The sequence below is a fragment of the Haliotis asinina genome, chromosome 9 (assembly GCF_037392515.1).
Source record: "Haliotis asinina isolate JCU_RB_2024 chromosome 9, JCU_Hal_asi_v2, whole genome shotgun sequence".
Classification (NCBI taxonomy): domain Eukaryota; kingdom Metazoa; phylum Mollusca; class Gastropoda; order Lepetellida; family Haliotidae; genus Haliotis; species Haliotis asinina.
Window position 1 is genome coordinate 2,288,093 of NC_090288.1, and position 16,033 is coordinate 2,304,125.

General features: G+C 38.5%; 2 protein-coding genes across 3 annotated transcripts in view; one reads left to right on the forward strand and one right to left on the reverse strand.

Annotated features, from left to right (window-relative positions):
• LOC137296757 (uncharacterized) overlaps window positions 1-16,033 on the reverse strand; it is a 100,334-nt gene that overhangs the window by 25,005 nt on the left and 59,296 nt on the right. The gene's annotated exons all lie outside the window — the stretch shown is intronic.
• On the forward strand, window positions 340-2,071 carry LOC137296398 (uncharacterized). The gene has a single exon (XM_067828198.1). The coding sequence runs from the start codon at window positions 340-342 to the stop codon at window positions 1,756-1,758; it is 1,419 nt and encodes a 472-aa protein (XP_067684299.1). The 3' UTR covers window positions 1,759-2,071.

Here is a 16,033-nt window from a genome sequence, read left to right on the forward strand (position 1 = left end):
ATAGTGCCTATACATAAGCAAGGAAATTTAAATAAAGTAGATAACTACAGAGGAATCACATTGCTGAGCATATTCAGTAAAGTGTTCACATCGATTGTTAACCAAAGACTAATTTTTTGGGGTGAATCAATGGACAAAATAAATGAAGCCCAGGCAGGATTTAGAAAGGGTTACACAACAACCGATAACATGTTTATACTACAGAGTGTGATCCAGAGATATTTGAATACACAGAGTGGTAAGCTATATGCAATGTTTGTTGATTTTTCTAAGGCATTTGATTCTGTCCAAAGACATAAACTTTGGTCATTATTTAACATGAATGGACTTAGCCCCAAAATGAGTAAGTTATTAAGTGATATATATCAAAATGTGAAAGCCTGTGTTAGAAACAACACCGAGGTGTCTGCAACATTCGATGTAAACATTGGAGTTAGGCAAGGCTGCGTACTCAGCCCGTTCCTGTTTTCTTTTTTCATAAACGAGCTAGCGGTACAGATTGAGCGAAATTGCTCACATGGTATCCAGTTGCATCCCGATATGTTCTATCTTTTCCTCTTATTATTTGCAGATGACATTGTTCTCATTTCTAGCACTATAAACGGCCTACAGAAGCAGATAAACGAATTAGAAACCTATTGCCAAAATTATTGTCTAAGTGTAAACATGAATAAAACAAAAATAATTGCATTCAAGAAAGGAGGTAAACTATCGAAAAAGGAAATATGGTATTATAAGGGTAATGTCGTAGAAAGAACTACATCATACAAATACCTTGGAGTATATTTTACAAACATTCTGTCATGGTCGACACACACAAAATACGCATCTGTGCAAGCACGTAAGGCTCTAATCGGTATATTAAGAAACCTGAGAGTATTAGGAGATATAAATCTAGCATCCTTTTTTAGAATATTTGACACCAAAATCAGTCCGATTTTACTTTATGGTGCCGAAATTTGGGGCTTGAAATACTTTGATTGTATAGAAAAAGTTCACCTATTTGCTTGTAAAACATTTCTCGGAGTAAAGATGAGCACACCAGACGTTATGGTATATGGAGAATGTGGCAGGTTTCCCCTCCACATATTCCAGCAAACTAGAGTGATCAAATATTGGATAAAGTTATTAAACATGTCATCACACCGTTTACCCAAAAAATGTTATGAAATGATGTTATTGTTGCATGAAAACGGTAAGCAGAACTGGGTATCAGAAGTAAAAAACCTACTCTTCTCAACTGGATTCCATAACCTATGGTATGATCAAAAAGTGTTCGCCCCATCACTGTTTTTAAATACATTCACACAAAGATTAAAAGACATATATCAACAAAAGTGGTTGGGAATTGTTTCATTATCAACAAAGTGTAAGTATTACTCAACACTAAAAACCCACATTTATACTGAAGGTTATCTATCATGTGTAAATGTTAAGAAATTCAGAACAGCATTATCACGTTTTCGTTGCTCATCCCATGATTTATTGATTGAAAAGGGGAGATTTATGAATATAAAAAGAGAAGATAGACTATGTAAATGTTGCACTAACAATGCAATAGAAGACGAATATCATTTCCTTCTTGTCTGTCCAGCATTTGATACACTACGTAGAAAATATATGAAAGAATACTATTTTGTACATCCATCGATTGCCAAATTCTCTTCACTGTTGACGTGTTCAAATGAAAAGGTAATCCAAAATATTGCAATTTTTATTCACAAAGCTATGCTATCCAGACAATTCTTCTATAAATGATATGTATATGGAGTGCGCCCTACAAATGATATAAAGATATGTGTGATATCGAGAAGTGAGTGATTTAGCATGATACTATATTACATTTGCTAAAATGTCATGTATATGATTTGATATGCCATTATATATGATGTACAAGCTGATCTTTGACATATGATATATAGGATATGACGTGAGACGATGATATGATGTATTATGATATGGTATGATACTATTTCCGATGTGAGAACATATATGATACGACATGACATGACATGGTACCATCTGATATCATATGATCTAATATGACGTGATACAGCATTATATGGTATGATATGACTCCATGATATTATACTACTTTATATCATGAGTAGTATGATGTGTGTTTTATACTATAGGCCTGAGGCCTTTCAGTATTGAAATAAATAAACTATTGAACAGTACATTTAATACATTCGAGCAATTTACACGGTTACCACTTTCAACACACATGCATGTAAATACGGTGCTCCTAGCTTGGTAAATTTGTTAATTCAAAGCTTCAAACAAACATTTCGCCATTGCAATGCTCTCGTTCGACATGTGTGATACATTTTCTTAATGCTCCTTGAATACCTAACTTTTTAAGTGTTTAGGACAGTTGCTGTGTGGTCCAGGATACGACTAGCTTTTAGGCAACGCGTATTTCATGGATAAGAGAGTTGTTAAGAGTGTTTTTTCTTCTATATTATGAGGAACACAATGTTCTGGAGCATATCTCAGATGGAGTAAGGATATACACCGAAACCTTGTGTTCCTCATAATAAAGAAGTTGACATGCCTAAAAACTCCTGTGCGTGTCACTTTTAAATTCCATTCAAACACCGATTTCACAGTGATTCGAATGCAACTGTCATAGCGTTTTGGCAGATATTCCGTCTCTGTACGGAAAGGGGTTTTTTTTATTACTACCAGCAAGCGCACATCTTTAAGTACCTGTCATAGCTCGTTCATTGGCACAATCATGACAGCCATGATGGGACCGCTGCTGTGGTACTACCGCTCTAAGAGGCATCCAAATGACTGCGTCAATTTACAAACATGTGAGTGGAACTAATGCTGTCTATATTTCATTTCCATGACAAGGAACGTGACTGAAGGAAGCGCGGTTGAAGTAGGAGGTCATTGTTTCTCTCGTGTAGCAGAACAATCCCCTCAACGGGCCCAGGATGGACCAGTAATCATCATTATCCATGGACTTCTGTCAGGCTCTCTCAACTAGATACTCTGGCTTAGTATCAGAACACTTGATCAATGAGAAGATACGTGTATTCTTAGCCGTTGACGATACACATTTAGCAGATTCCCATTTACGTCGTTGAGTGCAAAGGACACGTTTGGTGTCTATCAAATGCAACTTAATGAAGTTGAGCTTCGTAAGAAGGTGAAAACCAATTATATGACACCTTTGCGTATACAGGTACACATCACTAATGCATTAGTTACAACACCTTATGGTTTAAAATTGGCACAAAACCTGCTCTTCAGAATATGAAGACGCTCAGTGCTGCTGTTGCCCTAAACTAAACTGACGAGCAAAAGAAAGTACACAAGTGTAATTGTTGCTGCGAACCCAAATTTGCGTATTAACTCCTAAAACCGTTGAAGAACTCTGATTGTATACAGCTCATCATGTTCCATAGGCCAAAAGGCAACCCAGAATATGTGTACGTGTTTTGCACGAATTTTCACAAAATTGTAAATATTAACCTATGCACGAACACTTCTCGTACAAAGGGTATAAAACCTGTATGACGTGAACAATGACGAGAAAATGCCAAGACTGACTGGAACGAGCCACAGGAATGTCACAAATGGGTGGTTCCAAGAGCCATATTGCAAGGACATTGAGTTGAACATGACAAACCATAATTCGACTGTTTAACCGTTTCAGTATAACAGGCGAGACATGTGATCGATCCAGAGGTGGACGTCCCAGAGTCACAACACTCCAAGATGATAGCTATCTGCAAGTTATTCACCTACGCAACTAAATGTTGATAGTGACGTCACCAGCAGACACATCACTGCGTCATCCCGTGAGACGATTCACAGTGACGTTACCAGCAGCCACATCACTGCTCCATCCCGTGAGACGATTCACAGTGACGTCACCAGCAGCCACATCTCTGCGTCATCCAGTGAGACGATTCACAGTGACGAGACGACTTCGTTTTGCTGGCATATGGGACTACCGACTACACGTGGAAATGAGTGTATGAGTGAATGAGTGAGTGCGTGAGTGCGTGAGTAAGTGAGTGAGAGATACCACGGTGTGGGACACCAGAAATCCGCTGCACACACTAATACCGATGTGGGTGATATGCCGACGCTTTAACCATTAGGCTACCCCACCGCCCCTGGTAGGAAAGGATACGCTCCCCTTTCCATAAAAAAAACTGGACACTATTTGGCAGTAATTCCAAACAGATGATATAGTCGCCATTATACAGCAATTAGACAATTGTTTAAGAAGGCTTTGTTTGGGAAATGAAAAAGGCTGTTTAGGAAAGTCTGTCGGTTATAATTAGAGGACCATTAAACCACTGAAGTACAAGTGTCGTTCAAACTTGCAAACGCTATGTAGAATCTACATCAGGAGGGGAAACTATATTTCTTATCGTTTTAGTTATCAAACAAAGTAGTCGTGGTTATGTGAGTAAAATAAGATTGTAAATCTGTATACATTCAGAAACATGTAATCAAACATAATGACGACCTGACACATGTTATATCACACATTTGTTAATCATATTGCGACAACACTCTCCTCAACAAGCTCCTTGTCAAATCGCCCGTCATAATACCATATAATATAACTGTACTTTGTATATCTTTGTGATGTGTCAGCCATTGTTGGTGTGGATGTGTTTGTTTGTCCCAAAGTGTTATGTACGCTCCAGGAATTTCTGACGCTAAAATATCATCATTTTGTTTCATATCCGCTATTATAGGGGCAGGAACACTGTTTGGCAGTGTTATTTTGGCAAAAATAAAACCGACAAAACCCTTTCCAAATCCAGAACAAATCTCCGTTTTAAGCAAAGTCGATTTACAAGTAACATCGTGAACACGTGGTTGACTGTCAAATACAGATGATAGCATGTTTTCGCGAAAAGGTGGTGGACCTGTTTACTGAAACTTTTCATGCTTCTATTCACCAATGAACCCGCCTATACTTGTTAACGAGCTGAAATCCGACCTTTGATATAATGCCATTTGAGAAGGTTAAGCAGTAATCAGTACGCTATGAAAATCGTACTGTTGGGTAACACATCACGACTGCTCGACGTGTAGTTTTGTTGAGTTGCCACTAAGGAACATTGCACTTCAGACGTTAAGTCAAAGAAGGCAGTCAGCCTTAGACAAATGACTTAAACTAACACATATCTATACGGAGATGTGATACACATATCAGAAGACCTCTGGCGCGATCAAGGATCATGAATGTCTGAATGTCATGAATGTTTCGTTAGATTGAATCATTACGACGTTCAACTCCGTAAACACCACAGCATCCGAAGTATCCTGGTAAGACATACGAGGGGATGTCAATACGTTTTGAGCCTTGAGCATTTTTCATACCCAGGTGTCACAGCCTATGGTACGACATTGAACCTTGGGGTGTAGCTGATGTGATATATACGTTTTGGTATCCTACTCCCAGAAGTTATTGAACAGCTCACATTGACAGAAAGAGACCCCCTCACGGCAGTGAAAATGAATAAAATTGAGTTTAGAGTAGTAATTAAGTTTTTAGTTCTTGAAGGAAACTCGGCGAAGAATTTAAGCATGGTAGAGAGAGTTTTGAAGATGACCCCCGTCCAGGTCGCCCAACAACAAGCACTAGTAAGGAAAACATTGACAGAGTGCATAGACTTGTGCTGGAAAATTGTCGTCGAATCACACTCCACGAGTTAGAGGAGACCACAGGCATTTCACACGGATCCATCGAGACAATTCTTCATGAACATCTCGTCATGTCTAAGGTGTGCGCAAGATGGGTGCCAAGAATGCTTACAGATGAAATGAAGCAAACAAGGGTCACCATAAGCAACTCCATGCTAACCAGATACAGCAAGATTCCAGAAGATTTTCACTTTAGGCTAGTAACCTGTGATGAAACCTGGATCCACCACTATGATCCTGAGAGCAAACAAGAATCCGTGGAATGGAAACATGTCACTTCTCCCAGGACCAAAAAGTTCAAAGCCTCCAGATCAGTGCAGAAGGTAATGGCGACAGTCTTCTGGGATAGCAAAGGCGTCATCCACATAGATTACTTACCAGAAGGAAGAACAATGAATGGGGAATATTACGCTAACGTGTTGAGGCAAGTGCGACAGTCAATCAAGGAGAAGCGCCGGGGCAAGATCAGACGTGGTATTCAAGACAATGTTCCAGTACACACCTCTCTCGCGTTGCAGCCCAGGAATGCGGGTACGAAATCTTGCCGCATCCCCCTTTCTCTCCAGACCTGGCACCAAGTGATTACCATCTGTTCCCAAATCTCAAGAAACACTTGCTTGGTCGTAGATTTCAGGATGATAATGAGCTTATTGCAGCTACTGAGGCTTGGTTTGAGGACCAAACTGGCGCTTTCTACAGAGATGGCATCAGCGCCTGGCAGAAAAGATGGAACAAGTGTCTTGACTCACAAAGGGACTATGTTGAAAAATAGATGTGGTTCATACCAATATTTTGTGTTTTTCTATGCAAGGCTCAAAACGTATTGACATCCCCTCGTATATCATGCTTCAAAATAAATTCTTTCTTTTTCCGAATAACCGATACAGCCATTTTTTCTTAAACGTAGGATATATGTTTGTTCTCATACCAAGATTAATCTGATACCAAAGAGAAAAATACACAAATATGTAACCTTTTTCAAAAAGAGAAAATAGTTGAAGGTTAAAAGTCAGAAACGAATTTTTTGTGTTAACTGGAATTGATGTGTTGTGGTTTTGCTACTTCTGTAAAAACACTTGGATTTTCCACTTCATACACCGCTATCTCACGCGATAAATTCTAGAAACCATACACTTCACCATCTGAACAGCTCGGAGACAAAATTAATGCAAATACATACGAAATGGTAACGGAGAAAACAATATGTAAAGTGCTGGAGTTTATAAGAGTTCACATCTAGGTGAAATGTGGAGATATGACAGATCAGCATGGGCTTCTCCTCGACGTACAAACCAGAAGTACTCTCGTTCTGGCCACTTCACAGGGAATACGGTAACACGAGTGACTTCAGATTCACCAAGTATATCGATGGTTTAATATCTTTGAAAAGAATTTTAATGTTATTTATGTTTCATATTTTTTCACATTTTCGATTGCTGTGCAGTTGAAATGTATGTGAAAAAATACACTTCTGGACAGGCAGTCTAGTTAACTCAGTGGCGTTGATCAAATCTCAGACAACTGACAAACTGGTCTAGATGTAAACAATATTGTTGACACATTTGTTTATCAGGAAATATCGATAAATAGTTCCCTACTTGAAGAAAGCTAAAGCAGATAGTTTATCAGCCCTCTCAAGTCACCAGCAAATATTCAGTTTGACAAAGCTGTTTCAGTTAGTCAGCAAGACTTCATTAACAGGAATATACGAAAACATGCAGGCATTCGCTCTAACCTTTGAATATTACGAATCATGTATTTAATTTATTTTATTTTTTCTAATTCTTTGCTATAATAATCTCGAGAATTTGACAGAAATGAATTTGACGAAGAGAGGAGATAGTGTTTCTACCGAGAGTGCAGGAGATGCTCAATGAGAATGACACCAATTCCTTTGATGTTGCACATGCAATAAACATGTAAAGCGAGAGGGGCTCTCCGTGACAAGATACCCTAGATATGGAACCTCGAAAATTATATTGCTTTGTGACATACATTTATCCGCATTTTGAAAAATATGCATGTTTGATTACTTCGTCCATTGATTTTATTATTCAGTCGCTATATCTTCTAATCACGAAGACAGTCTTATCTACATTTATGAGCATCTTGGAAAATGATGTTCAGCAGTTGCATAGAGAAACGTTTTTATAGAAGAAGAACGCTGACAGCAATGAAATATGACGCCTATTGAAATCATAGATCTTCGTCGTTTTCAGATGTAAAATTTCCACGTTTCTTTTATGATTCTCATTTCATATTAGCTTTATGTAGAACACGAATCACATCCTTTCCTATTATATGAACACACAAGGCTATGCCACATTAGAAACTCGACTGTGAATTAATCCTTTGTTTTGGCTACTTTTTAAGCATTGCGAGCAGTGAGCACCTCACCGTAAAGGTAATCTGCGTTCACGTTCGAACGACATTTCGCTTATTTAGTGCGGAATATCAGAATCTTTCTAAAGTAAATATTAGTTGAAAACATTGAAAAACAGCATCGGAATGTCATACGGTTCACCGATTATGTGTCAGTTCCAGAGTTTACGTACATTACATTTCTTAACCAGAGTTCAAGATTGCAACTTCAGAAAGAACAACTTTGGTTTCTCGCCTCTTCAAGTCATTGTGATTCAGATCTCTGGAGTAAACCTTCAGTCCTGTGTTATTCTGATTCTCAAATTCATGTTTCAAAAGATACATCTCTTTAATAACTTTTTAGCTTATTTTTGCATCATCCTTTTGCAGTTGCATTCACCGAAATCAAACATGCAATTTCCGTTTTGCAAATTTATTATTATTGTAACGAAAGTATTTTATCGTTTTTCATTTTTCCATCAAGGCAAAGATTTGAGAAAATATATGATCGTCCAATTAAATTTGGTCAGATCATTCACCCATGTATTGACATAAGCCAGCTCCTTTCCAAATAATATTTTCTCTTCTTGAGACGACTGCACCTTTCAGAAGGAGACTTCAAGAAATGTTGATAGTTTTGCTGACGTCATGAATTTCTGTAACCGTGATTGAGATACTTCCAAGCAAGAGCCACGTGCCGCTCATGGAAATGTTGGTACAGCGGGTATGCTCAGTTATTCCTCAAAAGTTGTGAAATGTAAGCAAAGATTTTTTCCTGAATGTGGAAAGGTTTTTGTCGCTTCTGTTTTCATAAACACATGATTTAGATGGGATCTCCCAATGGGCATTACTAATTGATCGTGAAGGGTTTATTGCTTTTCATCCCAGGTGACAGCAGCTCTGATCACATGAAGAAACTGTATTGATTAATAGAGAGAAACTAGAACATCCATCCAACCTCTGCCTATTGCAGTCCGAGAATGTCTCCTATAGGTCATATACTTCGCCCATATTGACTATGTCTTATTCCCAATTTCTTTTCATTTTGATATATTGAATGGTCGCAGCATCCAACCGCAGCATCATAACTTCATTCATGTCCATAACGGAATATTCCATGGTATTAAAATATGAAATTAAAGATACCAAGAAGCTTGTCAAAGGGAAAATTATCAACAACAGTCTGTCCCATTGCTTTTGCGGACATAGTCCCACGGAACTAGAGTAAGATGCGACACTATGACCCAAAGTGTGTATCCACTTCCTGTTGATCGTTTGCTTTATTCATGATTCACGAATTGATCCTCTTTAGTCCCCCAAAGTTCCAGGTGAACTCTTGACAAGCCTTTGATGTGTTTCATATCATCAGCATTTGCTTCAGAACCACATGCTTATATTGTCGTAACCTCACACGCCACTGTTCGTCTGACTGAGGACTGAGATCATTTATGGTTTCTTTTCGCTTTTATTTATTTTATTAGATAAATGTCTGTAGTTATTTTTATTTATTTATTTGTGGTTGCAATAATACACAAATGTTTCATACAATGCTACGTATTAAAACAGAATATCCATGTGAGTTTAGATAGCGAACAGTTATGAAGTTCTTTTCAATACCCTTTATCGCATTTTTTAAAACAACATTTTGATCGAATGTAGCGGTTGTTTGTTTTGAATATTTGTATATAAATATATATCATAGGGGACGTTTTCAAAGTCTGGACCTTGTTTTCATTTGAAAAGACACTCCAATAAAGTTATGGAAATAATGATGCAACATCATCGCCACACGATTATATTTAATGAAATAATATACTGACGAATATTTCCAAAAATATCTATGCATTATCTTTCCAGCATATCTTGAATGGATATTTATAATCATCGTTGAATGTAAACCAACGATGCTACCCCATCTACCACCCATCCGCTTTCCATCCCATCCCTACTCTAGAATAAATTACGTTATTTTTACATATATTTCTCATGTATTTCAAAAGGGGTAGATTTGGACTACACATGTACTATTTTATTTCGGCACACATACAAAACCTACCGCGAACACTGATAAAGTGATTGGAAAGATTATTGTCGTGAATTCAGGAAACGATAAAATCAGTGAAAATTGGCGAAATCTTAACAAAACTTTACACCCAAACACCGCTGTTCAAAGACATGATATGTGCACATGCTTTACAGCAATTTGGTGCATGCTATGAGTGCAGTTCATCTGTATAAGGGTTTCAGTTGGTTCCCCAAAGGTAGTGAAGAAATGTAACCATGTGTATGCGTGCGTGCGTGCGTGCGTGCGTGCGTGTATGTCCATATATACTACTCAAAAGAAGATAGGGAACACGGATTTATTTACGAATAAAACCTGACAGGAACAAACAACAAAGACAGAAGTGGTAAATTCTCTATTTTGTGAGTGTAATGAATTCAAAATTCATCCTCTGTTCTCGATATCTCACAACATGATCATGTGGTGATGTCATGGAAGTCGCTGGGGTCAAAATTGAAAATCAAGGCTCAGATGCAACAGTCAGTAACGAGTGTGACCGCCACCTGGAGCCACACATGCAGCACAACGACGTCTCATGGAGGTTACTAGTGTCTGTAACATGTTCTGTGGGACAGCCTGCCACTCCAGAGTCAGCCACTGAGAGAGCTGATGGAGATCTTGGAGGGGAGGATGGTTTTCTCCAACAGGTCTGGCCAAAAGATCCCATGCATGCAAACCATTCTATTCGAGGGACGTTGTTTTGTCGAAGAAAGTCATTTAATATGTGTGCACGGTGAGGTGTTGCATTAACATCCTGGTAAACGGCATGATGGCCTATTGCATTCAGACAAGGAATCACAAGTGGCCTCAAAATCTCATCCCTGTAACAAACTTCATTCAGATTACCATTGATGACGTAGAGATTGGTTCTTTGATGATGGGAGACATTGGTCCTTGTAGCAGTCCTCAGTTGTCGTCGATGGTTTGCAGTGACGGTTCTCCTCCTCAATGCTTCAAGGGCGACAAGCCGATCTTCCTTTCCTGTTGTCACTCGAGAGCGTCCAGACCTTGGTCGATCACGTACAATTTGGGTCTGTAGGTAACGTTGACGCAGCCTGTTGATGACGGATAGACTAACACTTAATCTTCGAGCTGCTTCCCGCTGAGAAACACCTTCATCTACCTCTAGCTCGTTCATCAATACTCAGGTGTCGACGCTGAGGCATGTTGAACAATGTTATGCATTTTCGCATATTTCACTCTTTTTTGAAGCCATATTTCACACAGAAAGCCATTGAAGCACCTGCGTTCGGAGGACAAGTGAGAAAGTGCACGTTTTCAATTTTTCTGGCAGCTGTGCCAGAAGATGTGGGTAGATCGCAACCCCAATTTCCATAAAAATGGGAGATTATCATTTTATGATTTACGTGTCTTAAAATCATTCAGTTGTGTTTCCAGTAACCTTAGACTCACAATTTCAGAAGTCATTCTATGTCAAAATGATCATTTTCCAACTTTAAAATGTATTCAAAGAAAAGTATTCCAAAATATCAGTGTTCCCTAAATTGTTTTGACGACATATAAATGTCGCTTACTGATTAGCAAGTGAGGCACATCGCCAAGGCTCGCTAAATACAATGTTTATTTCCAATGCAGGATAGTAACCATCCCCAAACACACTCGCGTGATAACCTATATATATCTAACCTGACTAATGTCTGTCACATCATTTCCCTCAATTACAGCACTGTTTGGGCACCATGAAAATAACATCGACCATAACTGATACCCCGCCCGCCATGAACGCCCACCATTTATATATATACATATATGCCTGCTTATCACCTCCTCATATCTCTTTTGTTACATTAATATGCGAGAATTACAACAAACAGCACACCCTTACGAACTGAGAAACGACCTATTTCCAAAGCGTTGTATTGGTTATGAAATGTGAGAAAAATAATCTTTGCCACGACAAAAGGTACTTTGAAGTTAGTAGCACTGACTGCTTTGACTCAGGTGAAAGAGCCTTTGCCGATTTATGCTCAATAATAGTGGTAGTGATTACTTACACTAGTATTAACCCTGTGAGGCAAATAAACGTAATAATGTATTTTATCTTTCTAACAGAAATATATCTGTGAAAAAATGATACTCTTGACCATGTGCTGCCAAATCTCAGAGGTTAACCATAATCCTTAATAATATCAGGGTAGGATTTTCTCGATATTCACAGATGTTTGAGACAAGAGGAGTAATGTCTTGTGGATTCGCGAAAAACTCAAAAACTCCACACGGTGGTATTTATTGCTTGCATTTATAGAATTCAGTACCTGACAGAGATCCGTTCAATCAAAACAGTTGGTTTTTCAACATTGTATACCAACATGATACATCATTGTATCCAACATGATGAACTTAAGGAAAATAAAATCTTCATTCCTCGACTCATGAGGCTTCTGTAAACAAACTTGGCGAACTAATGTATACCTACATATCTGTCTTCAGAGGTTCTGGACAATTTGTTAAAATATGAAAGCAAAGGTTTACCGAGAAAACGATATGTGAAATGCTGGACTTTCTCAATCTCGTTATGTAATTGAGGGATAAATCATTTCGCCAAGAAGTAAAAATTCCCATGGGCCCCAGTTTTTCTCTTCCTTGCATATATGCTTCTTTATGCATATGGATAAGTTCTGGTTGTGTTGGTAAAACCAAAGTAGTACAAGTCCGGAACATCTAATGCACAGATTTATCCACCTGAACTTGGGATGAACTAAAACAGAAAAGTGAGACCGTTTCAACTGTTTCATATTTAGATGTATTTATTAAGATTCAGAATGACAAGAAACAAAATCTCCATAAGGCTGTATGACTAAGTGATGATTTCAACTTCCCAGTGGTGAACTTCCATTTCTGGTCGATCAATATTTGCGGTACAATCGAGCCTGCTCATTTTGTAAGGATTTCAAAGAGCATCTTGCCACTCAGAGGCTGGTAGTGCAAGGTTACCACATTGTTGAAGCTTTCAAGAAGTTTGTATGGAATACGTGTTGAGGAAATTTCCAAGTTTAATGAATAAGTGAAAAATATGATGTTTTCCCTATTTTGGCTGATACCATAAGTTCCCGAATTATTTCAGGTGAACAAGTGACTAAATTTAGCATGTGTTTTTGACGGGAGCCACCAGTAAGACCGGATATGTCTCACATCGACGGTGCAGTCAGAAAACAGCAAATCTAATCCACGCGGCATGCAGGATGTGACGATAACAGTTATTGGAGATATAAAAGTGCTATTTTTTTCATTCTTTTTATTCATTTCAGAAGGTGTGCATTTTTCGGGGTGGAGTGAAGATTGATATTGCATCACTTAAAATACAGTAGAACACATGAGATGCAAGTTGCAAGTTCCATGACAGTAATCCACTATAGGTTCTCTAAGTGTACCATTAATCTGTTTGATCATATTGGGTAAAATTTGGCAATTCTATTGTTTTTCCTGGTTATGTATCTTTCGACTATTCCACTATCCTATAGCTTATATATAGTGTCTTCGTGAATTCTCCTATATGAAAAAAAATGTATTTTGAATGCTAGAAGTAAATATACATCTTTTGCCAACCAGTAAAATGTTAAATGTAAAATCATAGCTAGAATTGAAGGACTGTGAAATTTGTGAATGCTAGTTAAATACATAGAATGTTTTTAAGGAAACTCTTTATTTCATTTACTAGCGTCTGTACATAGTCACAAGAAGTACAAACATGGTCAATATGTTCAGGTTCTGTTTTGCAAAAAGGGCATATTGTTATCTGCTAATTTCATGTTCATTAATTCTCTTTTAGTATATATGATATTACGAACAAACCCGAACTGGAAATCCAATAGCCGACTGGCGATATTCATAGCCAGTGTGACCTTAACCCTTTCCATATTCGCAAGAAACCTCTGCTTAAAGCACGCATGGTTGTACAGTTGTTACGATTACAAATGTCTCAAAAATGTCTTACATTCACCTGCCCTAAAGTGTATCATTAATTTTTCACAAAACAGAAGATACTTTCTACTATAAAATATGTGACATCAGGTGTTCGCGAAAAGGTGTACGTATCCTGCTTTCGTCATATAGACATGCAAAGTCTAGACTGCTGTTCAACTGAAATAAGAAGCAAGTCTGAAATGGAACTGCATTGAACATGATATTTGTCACTGACGCATGAAATCAGGAAATGGCCTACGCTTGTCTTCCACGAAGCTTTTCTGAGACCCTTAAATGGTGTAAACTTGATCAAACGACTTCAGAGCAAGATTGATATGACGCTGTTTGAAATCTTTGTGAAAAAGAGCATGCTCAATTGTTCCAAAAATATGGCGAAATGTAAACACCAAAGGCTGGAGCTGTTTGAATACTTCTCTACAAAAAAGGAAGTGTGACAACTGGGAAATTGATAGCATCACTTTTGTCATGCAGTTTTGTTGAGAGTTGTCAGTCTAAATCATTATGTAGGCAATAAATAACTATGATTAATATTTCACAAAATGAATACATGATCGGATTGTGGACGTCCTTAGCGCAATGCCAGGCGAAAGGTACCTTATGCTAAAACCAAGATTGGAAATTGCAATAATGTTTAATGCCAAAGCCTATGCAGTATTACGTAGCAGACAAATATTTCATGATGGCACCAATTTGTAGGCGAGTTAGCTATGTTAGACAGACGACGGAGTCCAGCCCTGTTTACATCCTGTGCAGACATTTTGTAATGCAACCGGAAGAGAGCCAAAGAATACTGAGAATGGACTAAGATAGCCAAAAGATATGTTCTGACCAGTGCAGAGTTCAGCGGTGGTCACTGAGCGACTGCCACTGATTGCCTCCAGATAACAGGGTACTTTCACTCAGTGCGTGGAGGCAGTGAAACAACCATATATTTTAGTTTAGAAAGAAGCTGAGTTCTATTGCCAACAGTAAATGAGTGGAATTCTCAATTCTACGAGCTGAAAGCAGTTTTAACTGGCAGATCGAATGAGGAAGCTATTTCCGAACACAAAGAGTACTTTATGAAAATGAGCTTTCAACAAGCATATAAATTATACTTGACGACAAAAGAAATGTCACTCTGATAGTGGTCTCTTGAAGCACACATTTCAATTCACTCTTAATAACCATCAAAACTGAGGGTTGAGTTCACACGTGACAATTATAGTTAACACATTTTCGGGAATCACACTTAGATTTCACACAAACAAAATCACCCAAAATGGTATCATTAAGATACTCTAAAGTCAGCATTGTGTTTGGCGTCCATGGGCACCCATAAAAGCGTTGCAGTATTTGTACATGGAAAGAATTATCCGGTTGATGAAAACCACTGGCTCCTGGGTCCATACTTTGCGAAGTCCCTAGTGAAGTTCAGCCGCAGTTGGGTGGAGGCCCCAAAGGTGTTCTATTGGACTTAAATCCTAACTTAGCGCAGGCTATTGTAGGGTTTGGATGCCATGATGCCCTTGGTTGTCAAACGTTGCTCTGGCAGTGTGAGAACGAGCGTTGTCTTGCTGGAAGATGTGATTTCTGTAACGTCCAAAACGTGGCACAGCGTGGGATCTTAAGACTTGGTCAACAGAGCTTGCAGCTGTCATGTCATTTCCTCATCCTGGACCAAGAATATGGAATACCACCATGTCAGCTAACTGGTTCAGACCGACAGCACCCCACACCATGATGCTTGGAAAAACCAACGAGTCTTTTTCCAAAAGACACTGATTGGAAAACAGTTCTCATGCCTTCATCATACTGTCACTCTAACATTGATTGTCAAAACACAAAATCGTTGGCTTTCTCCACAGTCGATGACGCCCATGCTGCGTTGCCTATTAAAGTCGCTTTTGGCGATGATGAGCCGTGAGGACAGGACAAGGATATGCTGTCCGTGACAGCAAAGGTTTCATCCGTGGAAAGGTGTATAATGAAGGGTCTGTT

What these genes read in the sequence shown, in the direction of transcription:
- LOC137296398 (XM_067828198.1), top strand. Translation starts at nt 340, where the DNA reads ATGAGTAAGTTATTAAGTGATATATATCAAAATGTGAAAGCCTGTGTT.